Genomic DNA, 9,663 nt, shown 5'->3' on the forward strand with positions numbered 1-9,663 from the left:
GTAAACCAATAAATTGTGCAACAATAGTGTGATTATGACATATGGGAGGAGCATGTTGCTAGCTTGGGTCTTAAATCTTTTAAACATAATGGGAATACAACTTGACTAGTAAATAGTAATGGCATGTAAACGTACAACAGCGTTATATACAATATCAAAATTATGATTTAGTTCATAACCAAACAAAGAATGTGGCCAACATAAGAGTTAGCTAGATATAAATGCTCACTATAAAAACGCGTAAACATAATTTGATGTCAATGCATCCCATCAAAAAGGAAGGAAAAAAAATCCCACATGATTGCATTTTTTATTAAGAATGTGCTGGAAGGAATCGAAAGCCACCAGATAAGACCTAGTCCTTCTATTTGGTTTTTCTGCCTTCCCTTGTTTGTGTCCCTAGCATTTCATTTAAATTAACTGGGCAGGGGCGTTCCGAGAGGTTTCTTGTTGTAGTTTGGTTCATATTTTTCTTTCTGCATAAAAAAAAATAAAAAAATAAAAAACCACCAGATAAGAACTCACCTGGTTTTCAAACCTAACTCATTGATCTTGAGAAAGAAAAAACAGCATTAACAATTTTTGTTTGATTACTTTGTAGACTCTTGAATTCAGTACTTCTATATGTGTACTTAGTGCCAAGTATCATGTTGAATTCAATCTCTACATATATATGTGGGCTTTGCTTTTATGACTTCTAGAATCAAGCACCTTGTTTGAAATCAGATAAAACCAATAAGAAAAAGACATAGAGAACTCGATGTGTCCAATGATATATGAATTTGTTAGCTACATACGCAAATAAAACAGTAAAATAGTATCGAAAAATGTGTAATTATACAGTAACTTAGTTTAATTATTTAGTTTTTATTTTAGATAATTCATATGCACATTGCTTACACCATTTTTCCTTCTTCTTTTTTTTACTTTTTAATCAATATTACTAAACATTTCATCGCCAAAAAGAAATCTAACTTATTCTAAAAAAAAAAAAATCTAACAGAGGAGGGGAGGCTAGAAGATCTAGGTAAGCGATTGCTGTCACTAGCATACCCTTTGGTACAATGATTGTAGGTTTTGAACGACATGTTTTCATTTGCATGTTTTTCCAAATGACACCTGATGAAGTTAACGATATCCTAAACCTTTACCTTACGTTGTTACGTACCGTGAAGGATATCATTTGCATGTATGACTCATCCATAGGGTTAAAGGAGTACAAGGGAAAAACCCTCTTGGACGTACTCATCTGTTAGATCGAAGTGGACAAGCTCGAGAAAAAGAACATGGAGCTGGCAACTGGCAAGTAGCAATAACAAACCCTAAAGTGAGGGGTCACATATCATAGGGGCATGGGAGCTATCAGAAACAGACAGTTCAGCCAATACTCTCATTCAACGTTAATGATGACGCACTTAGCTTGTCCCCCTGAACAGTGCCCTCTTTCCCGTTACTTGGATCTCTCAAAACTTTCCAGAGTCCAAGAGGGATTCAAAGCAGAACCTGACACTTGCTTAACGTAGTCATGAAGTCAAGTAATCCCTAGGTGATGGTCGTCTCATCAGACTCGATCATCTCATGGTCCGTGAGGTTAAGATGGTAAAGACTTTCCGAGTACGACATGCATGGGCGAGCAAGCAAAGACAACCAATACAAAATTATAAGAGCAAGTGCACCGGTCTTGCTTTGCCCGGGCAAAAGGGGAGAATGATGATGTGGTGACCAGGCATAATGAAAATGAAGCTTGCACCGGTGATTGCTTGACTGGGCAAAGCTTGGCTTTGCATGACTGAGGTAAAAAAAAAGGGCAAGGCTGTGACTTTTTTCTTGCCCAAAGCCATGGAGCTGCCAGCTCGATATTGTGAGGAACGTGGGTGACGTCAGGAAGAAAAGCAAATAGGCAGGACACTTGGCAGCGCTGGGTTGGCTTCTTAAGTGATTTTGATTCCAATGTGAACAGTAATATGAAAAGTGAACAGTAAAATAGGAACAATCATTCAAACAACTAAATCCACTGGGTGAACAGTAATATAAACAGTGAATTACGTGAACAGTGTTGACTGAGCAAGAAAAACAACGGGTGTAAACATATGTCCAGTGGCAGTGAATAGTAACTTGACTGGTCGAATTCTTGACTTCTCTCGACTTTGTCTTTTCTTGACTACGGGTGCACTTGCTCTAAGCCTGTGAGTGTATGAATGAATGGAATAGTTGAATCCAATGTGTGTTTGTTTAAGGGTTCTAGGTCGAAACCATGCCATGTATGGTGGTGTGGTGGAGTGGAAAGTGGGTTCTGAAAACAAAGTGACGACACAAACAATGCTTTGGGAATGGTTTTTGTCTCTCTTTTCTCTCCTTCTCTAGCTGCTTTGACCGCTGGTTATTTGACTATTAGGGGTTTTGCCCTAACTTGGTACTTTCTTTGGCCATTGGGGGTGGCAAATAATTGAATACCCACTTCAAAAAATTGAATGAGCTAAACTTTAATATGTTTAAAGAAAAGGAAATGAAAAGGAGGATTCAGGCGCACCGACATGCACTTGCACCGACATAAATGAATAGTTATTATATTAAATACACTTTTAGGTTATTAATAAAAATATTAATTATAAATATCAAGGGTTGGAATCATCTTATAAGTGTTGGGTCATTTGCACCGTCGGTGAGTAAAATAATTTTTATTTTTGATAATTTTCAAAAATGGAAAACTATGTGAGAGAAAATTATAAAAGTCATCCTTTTAAATTAATGCATACCTTTAAAGAAGAGAGGACCCTAGCCAACAAATTAAGCTTATTATCGCTCAGACAATTTAAGTTTTGTTGTACAACGGTTACATGTATTATTGATTGAATACTGTAAGAAATTCTCAATTCAATTTTACATTACTTCACTCTATGTGGAAATTGCAAAATGATGAAAACCATCAACAACTAAAAATTTTGGAGTCCGGTCATTATTTATAGTCACTGTTTAAATTGATGTAATCGAAAGGTGTTTAATTTGTTTATATACTTAGACTTAATTCCATGAATATGTAATGATATACGTTAAGGTTCTCAAAAATCTCCCTCTTCTTGACTAAACTCACATCACACGATGAAACCAATTAAGGATAGGGGCCATCAAGAATGGTTGTGTCCCGAGCTGTGTTTTCTGTCGGTGCCAAGGCATTAAAGTGAAGCACTATTCCATAATTTCCATTACAAATGAAATGCTTCCTGCACATAACTTAACAATTATCAAATTAAGAAGTCAGTACCAATACCAGAAAATCTAAATTGAAAGTATTTTCAGTATTTTCTTAATCCAGTCAAAGACACTTGTATGCATTTAGCTAGTTTATCAGACTTGCAAGTTAGAAAGAAATTAAAATACAGTTTTAGTAGTATGAAAATACATACATACTATGGAAACTATTAAAGGTGTAGGTGGTGTTGGTTTTGGTTTTGGGTCTACCAAAGACTTATCCATCTGGGAGTTACATGTGTTTGGTCCTAGTCTATTAATTAGAAGGAAAACGATTGAGTTGATGATAGTCACCATTATATTATAAAGCCAACCCACCAGTTTCTAATGTTCCATATATAAAATTATCATAAAGACATGACATCATGAGAAATGGAAATAACTGCATCGACCCTAATATTGTAATCCCTTTCTCATCTAGGTGCTGCGTGGGATCCAAGGTAGCTTCCCAGATGTAAGAAAGAAAGAAAATTACAGACTGGGTTGCTTTACTTGTTTCTTTCTTTGAATGCGTTGCTTTAAGTATCTCTACCCTCGCAACTTAAATTTATTTTGGCTATTTTAACAAATATTTTGTTCTCACACCCTGAAGGAAAAAGAGACAATACGTGAAACGACTTATCTTTCGATTGCTAAATTAAAGATAAAAGAAGCTAATTGATTGTCACCAATGTGGTTAGATTGCCAGTTCCATGAGCTAGAGAAATGATTGGTAGAAACCAACTTCATAATATTGAAAATATGCAACTAAAACTCCCTGCATTAAGCACTTCCTTATTGACAATACCATCTCCTTTTTCACACCTGTCACCGCATGATAAGAAAATCGAACCATGACAATAATTAAACCTGACTAAAGACTTCCTCATTATTACATCTTGTGTTAAACGCATCTATTGTCGTTAGTGTACATGCACTGTCGATGCATATAATCATAACAGTCACTAATCTAATCAACTCATTTATATATTTTAATATCAAAAAAATTACATCCATTTATATTGTAAGTACCCATGCACTGACAGTGCAATGAATACACTCCCCCAATTAAACAAATATTGAACGACATAACAGAAAGATCTCGATTAAAATCATTCACTTTTGACATTTTTCATCTCCTCAGTCATGCACAGCCTTCAACAACCAAAGCTGTGAAAACAAATTAAGAAGGAAAGGAACAAACAGCCCGGTCAACGAAACGGCGCAACACAAGCAAACGTTGTCTTTCCAAGCTGACGTCGACCACACGTGCATCCATTACTACCACAATTTAATACCGTCAAAAAAAACCCCATGTGGGGGCCCCACGAGTTCTCACGTGCGGCCAAGATTACGAAACTAACTGAACGGACAGAATGTGTTTTTTGTTTTCTTCTTCTCCGTCCTCCTCACCTCACTTTCATATCCCTCTCCCATTACTTACTATTGACTTTTGTGTTTGACAACTTTGTTTTGCAATCCCCATAACCAAAAATAAAAAACGAAAGAAAAGCCCACTATTTTACTCGTAGTTGGTGATGTTTATATATTTACACTATAACCCACACTTTGTGGCGTCAAGATTGGGACAACTAAATTACTTGTTTATTTTCTTTTGGTTACATACTTGTTTATTTTCTACTGAAAATCTGTTGTCGTGTACAACATTTGATTCTGATATAACAAACCTCCACGGGAACGGAGATGATGGTGATGAGAATTGGGATGATTAGGTCAACTCGGCTTGAAAGAAAAACCCTTTCCTTTGATATATAAACCCTGATGGGATGGTGAAGGTAACCCTTAACCAATTATTTATTTTTTTTGGTTAGGTCTTGCACGGAACTAGCACATTTTTCTTCCAAAAAATAATTGTTTGAGAAGAAAGTATGATCCTTTTCTCATTGGTAGATGAATTATTCGGGTTCTGTAATTTGGAGCAAAGAAAGAAACAAAAACCTGAAAAAGCAAGCATCTTGATCCCACCAACCAAAGAAACAACTTGAAGAGAGATGTAGAAAAGGCCAAGCAATGGCATTTACTTCATTGCAAGTACAGAGTCTACATATGGAAAGGAAAAGACACGAGCCAAATAGGAAACTTTTCCTTTCTACTCAAACTCAGTTGAAATGTCTAATGTACATCTTCACTCAACTTAAACTGCCTTCTTAGAAGACTAAAACACTTTCGAAACGAAAAACCAAGTAGGAACCTCGAAATGGAAACCAGACCAACAAAACTGCTGAGGGAATGATGATTCTGTAGTTAAGAGTTTTGATTCTTGAAAGCTAAATGTTCCTTCTTCAAGAAAGGAAGATGAACAAAGAAACCGGAAAGGTTTAGATTGGAAGCTCAAAAATCAGATGTGTGGCTTCTCCCGCAACTTCAGGAAGAGTAAAATGTCAGCACAGAAACAAAGGATTATCAACCAGCTGTACAATTTGAATCAAGATTTTTTTATTCTTTCTTTACATTCCTACATTGTTGCTGCCTGAATCCATTAGAATCGTCAATCTCCTTGCCGTTTTCACAAAGTCACTGCAACTTCAACAATAAAATGATCAACATCTTACCTTATACACCATGTCACCATCCATTCAATGATTAAAAGGAACTAATATGCAGATTCTGAATGGTAATTGATTCGTACCTGAATGGTTCGTCTCCAATGTGTTTGACTGCGCCAGTAGCATCTCGATAGAGCACATGGTTCAGTGTCTCGGAATTTTCTATGCCAAACATGTCTGCCAGTTTCGTATACAATTCATCATAAGACTTGAACTGTGAAAAGTCAAGAGTGCGGCCTACATCTTCAGATTCCATAAAGACTTTACAGTGACCAGTTTCCAAATTTGGTTCAGCTTCATGCCGAGTGTCCTTATACCAATGGAAACCTTCACCGGATGATCGCTCTTGTACGCTTTGTTGGTGAAGTGCAGATCCAGAATTATCAGAATGGTTTGCCATTTTATCTCCACTTCCATCTGACGAACTATTTCCAGTAAGCACTGGTGAGACAGTATCGCCAGAGGAGCTCATAGAGATTTGCTGCTCAGTAAGTATTGTTTGACCGAAGAGCATGAGCTGCGGTGGCTTTACATCATCGGGTTTCTTTGAAGACTGTGGAGAATGTGCCATAGTTAACAAGCAAGACACATTCTCGCTCATGGTAGGCCTTTGAATCATTGTGTTATTGGAGAATTTGGTGGGAGTAGCAACATGATCAAGTGGCGGGAAACCAGCCGGAAATAGACCTGATTGCAGTTTATTGAGGTGGATATCTGATAAGGATAGACCGTAATGAGCATGCCTGGCTCCCTGCATGCCAGCAGGAGTTTTGTCGGGCAGACAACCGAAGGGGCTGCTGGTTCCAAGGAGGTGGTGATTGCCGGAAAATGTCGGCATTGGAAGTTGTCCCTCAAATGGGAAATCGGGGTGTTGTGGCAGTCTCATCTTCTTCCTTGGTGGTGAGAAGGGTGTCAGATGGATGGCGGGCATGTTTGACACCAATTCTACCAGCCACGGGCTAACGCGCTTGACATTCTGAAGCAAATCAGGTTCATCCCAGCTAACCTGTACCGTATGAATTCATATCACTAAAAGGAACTTTTGAGAACAAGATAATTTGGCAATACACTAGTACTTCTCTAATGTTCAGTAGCCAGAACTAGTGGCTTCTCTATAATGCAATTGGTCAACAAACTTTTGCAAAGCACTTAAGCACATATGATCAATTGCAAGCTTCCAAAATGATTCATATGACCAAAGAAATTATGATATGCGAAACCATAAACTAGTACAACAAAGAAGTAAGGAGCTCATATATAGACAGATTAATCTTTAACAGAGGAACCATAAAGCCATTCCTCTATGCTGATTAGTGATTTGGAAACTGTCAGAAGATTAAACATTAATGTTTGTACAGAACATTACATGGACGAAATCAGACCTACCAGTAAAGCATATTGGTTCTAGAAAGGAAATTAAAGATGACAACAAGAACTTGGAGCACAGTACCTGGAGAAGCCGCCAAGGTGATTCAGGCCAGCGCATAGGCTCAGAAACATGAACAGAGGATATGGTTCCCATGAACCAACTTATCCTGGAAGAATCTTCGGTTTCAAAGGCCATCTTAAATCTCATTCCGGGGCACCAACGGATCTGCAGTGCTGCCTTCACCAACGACGCTTTCACACAAAACTCTGGAGTACTTGCTCGAGGGTAGTAAACAACCTCAAAGGGTTGTCCATTTGAAGCAAGTGTTGCAGCTTCCAAAACTGATTCAGGACCAACTTTGCCCTTCCCCATTAGACTTCCATTCGAATTCGAGCCATTACCATTGCCATTTCTCATCAGTTTCCCCTCATCCTCCCTCAAATAGGAAGAGAACCCTCCATATGGCATGGCACAATTCCCACCCGCCGGATTCCACCCAGAAGATGACTCCGGGCCACCCCCAATTCCCCTCTTGGCTCGCCGAATTCCAACACAGAGATCACCGTTCTCCGCCCTCAAAAACACAATCGAGTCCCCAGCAACAAGCTTCTTGTGGTTCACAAAAGTACTCCACCCTGTGGTCAATAGATGCCGCCTCGGCGTCCCCCTATATATGTGCCTAAACTTCCAAGTCTCGCCATGAACATCCTTAGCAAGAATCGTCTGCACAGGAGGATCAGCCGAGTAGTCCAATCTGGGAAAGATGGTCTCAGCACAGTATCTCGGCACAGAAAACCCCCCACCATTGTTAGCATCCGACTGAGTCAGCGTCTTTGCAAATGAGGCCGGCTTATCTTGCGAATCAGCCCCATTAATCCCCCCAATTCCATTATCCTCATAACCAGCCTCACTGGAGCTCAAAGGAACCAGCCTAATCTTGGCATAAACCTCGTCAGTCTCAGGATCAGCCATGAACTTGATGGCCGAGACCCTGCAGAGTATGTAAGGCGGAATCCTCGGGCAGTTCCTGAAATCGACAGGGCCACAAGCGTGTTCGGCGTGGCCCTGAGGGAAGTAAAACACCTTGGCATTCACCGATGGCATTTGAACCATCCCTCCAGCACAGGCATGCCATAGCTGAGGATCCAAGCACTTCTCTCCCTCCTTCAATTTTTCTTTCGAATCCATAAACGTAATCATCTCCAAATCTCCAACCCCCTTTTTCTTCTTAGCTCTCAGTAAATGCTGCAGGCCACATAAATTACCCAAAATCAGATTTTTCCTCTGTTGTTTTTTTTTTATTATTAAAAAAAAAAACACACAAAATTCAATCACAAAAACGAAATAAATAAACTCAAAATCAATGAACTGCATTCGAACAATTTCTTACCTTAGACAGCACACATGAGCCAACCAGCGAAAAATTCCTGCCGCGTTTTTACTCCAAAATCTTGAGAATTCTTGGACTCTTGTTCTTCAAATCCATATCTGCGGAGAATTCAGAACTCAGTTTCATGAGAGTGAACAAGTCCAAAAGCACCAGGGCTTTTTCTTTCAAACAAGACCAGCGCTCCGACTAAGAGGCCGAAAAACACTCTGCTCTGTTACAACAACAAAAAAATTCAGAATCCACCGACTCTGAAAAAAGCCTCTCGGCACCTGGTTTCGGAGAATCAAGATCTACGGGCCGAGAGCGAGTCTCAGCACACCGGCGCCTCCGAAGTTTCCGGCAAAAACTCTCCGACGACGCAAAGAGAAGCAGCGTATTATCTCCGGAGTCGGACGCGGAGAATCTTGGTCCGTTCGTCTTGTAGTTCGTTTGGTTTGGGGTGGAAGAATCAAGCAAAAGCAATCAAGGACTGTTTGGGCAGGGACAGAAGAAGATAAAAAGCCATAGAAGACACGCAGAGAGAGAGAGAGAGAGAGAGAGAAGAGAAAGCAGAGGACCTTTTGGATCATGCAAGAGTCCAAAGGATCACTCACCAAATAACACCAAAATTAAAATAAAATAAATACAAAGAGAAGACACAGAGAGGCTACCACTTTTTACTGCACATATTTATAGTGTCACTGTTCTTGCACTGCTCTTTGAGAGTTTTAATGAGGGTTTTACCTTCTTCTTTTTTTTAAACTATGGTTAATACTTAATACAATGCATTTTTATTGAATCTTTTTGTCAATAAATACTTAATTTGTTTTTTTTTTTTTGTAATAATCCAGTTAATCATTGCATGTTGTTTTGCGTTATAGATTTATGTCTTCTTGTGAATAAGAATGAAGTGATACGAATTTGTTGGTAAGAGTTTTGTTGTCATATAAACATGTGTGAATCATTGTTTAAAATAAAATGAAAAACATGTGTGGATCAAATATGTCGGTTAAAAGGATGTCTTATCGCACAAAATATCGTATTTTTAAATTTGATTTAAGATATTGTATGTGTCCTATTAGAACATAATTGTTAGAATTTTCATCCCATACTTTTAAAACACTTACAAA

At 38.7% G+C, this 9,663-nt stretch overlaps 1 protein-coding gene across 4 annotated transcripts; it reads right to left on the bottom strand.

The window, feature by feature from the left end:
* Positions 1 to 5,241: 5,241 nt before the first annotated feature.
* Positions 5,242 to 9,155, bottom strand: LOC112192112 (auxin response factor 18). 4 transcript variants are annotated; one of them, XM_024331680.2, is made up of 5 exons: positions 8,824 to 9,155; positions 8,555 to 8,652; positions 7,246 to 8,374; positions 5,879 to 6,801; positions 5,242 to 5,772 (listed from the first exon to the last, which is right to left on the bottom strand). In XM_024331680.2, the coding sequence occupies exons 3-5, from the start codon at positions 8,362 to 8,364 to the stop codon at positions 5,697 to 5,699; spliced, it is 2,118 nt and encodes a 705-aa protein (XP_024187448.1). In that variant the 5' UTR covers positions 8,365 to 8,374; positions 8,555 to 8,652; positions 8,824 to 9,155; the 3' UTR covers positions 5,242 to 5,696. The 4 variants fall into 4 exon arrangements, with proteins under 4 accessions (XP_024187448.1, XP_024187446.1, XP_024187447.1 ...); XM_024331678.2 differs by having other exon boundaries at positions 7,246 to 8,409; XM_024331679.2 differs by having other exon boundaries at positions 8,555 to 9,155.
* Between the last annotated feature and the right edge of the window lie 508 nt (positions 9,156 to 9,663).

Source organism: Rosa chinensis, chromosome 3, assembly GCF_002994745.2.
Source record: "Rosa chinensis cultivar Old Blush chromosome 3, RchiOBHm-V2, whole genome shotgun sequence".
Classification (NCBI taxonomy): domain Eukaryota; kingdom Viridiplantae; phylum Streptophyta; class Magnoliopsida; order Rosales; family Rosaceae; genus Rosa; species Rosa chinensis.

What these genes read in the sequence shown, in the direction of transcription:
- LOC112192112 (XM_024331680.2), bottom strand. Translation starts at nt 8,364, where the DNA reads ATGATTACGTTTATGGATTCGAAAGAAAAATTGAAGGAGGGAGAGAAG. An exon ending in CACCTTGGCGGCTTCTCCAG is followed by an intron (nt 6,802 to 7,245) that starts GTACTGTGCTCC and finishes CATACGGTACAG; the next exon opens with GTTAGCTGGGATGAACCTGA. An exon ending in ATTGGAGACGAACCATTCAG is followed by an intron (nt 5,773 to 5,878) that starts GTACGAATCAAT and finishes TTATTGTTGAAG; the next exon opens with TTGCAGTGACTTTGTGAAAA.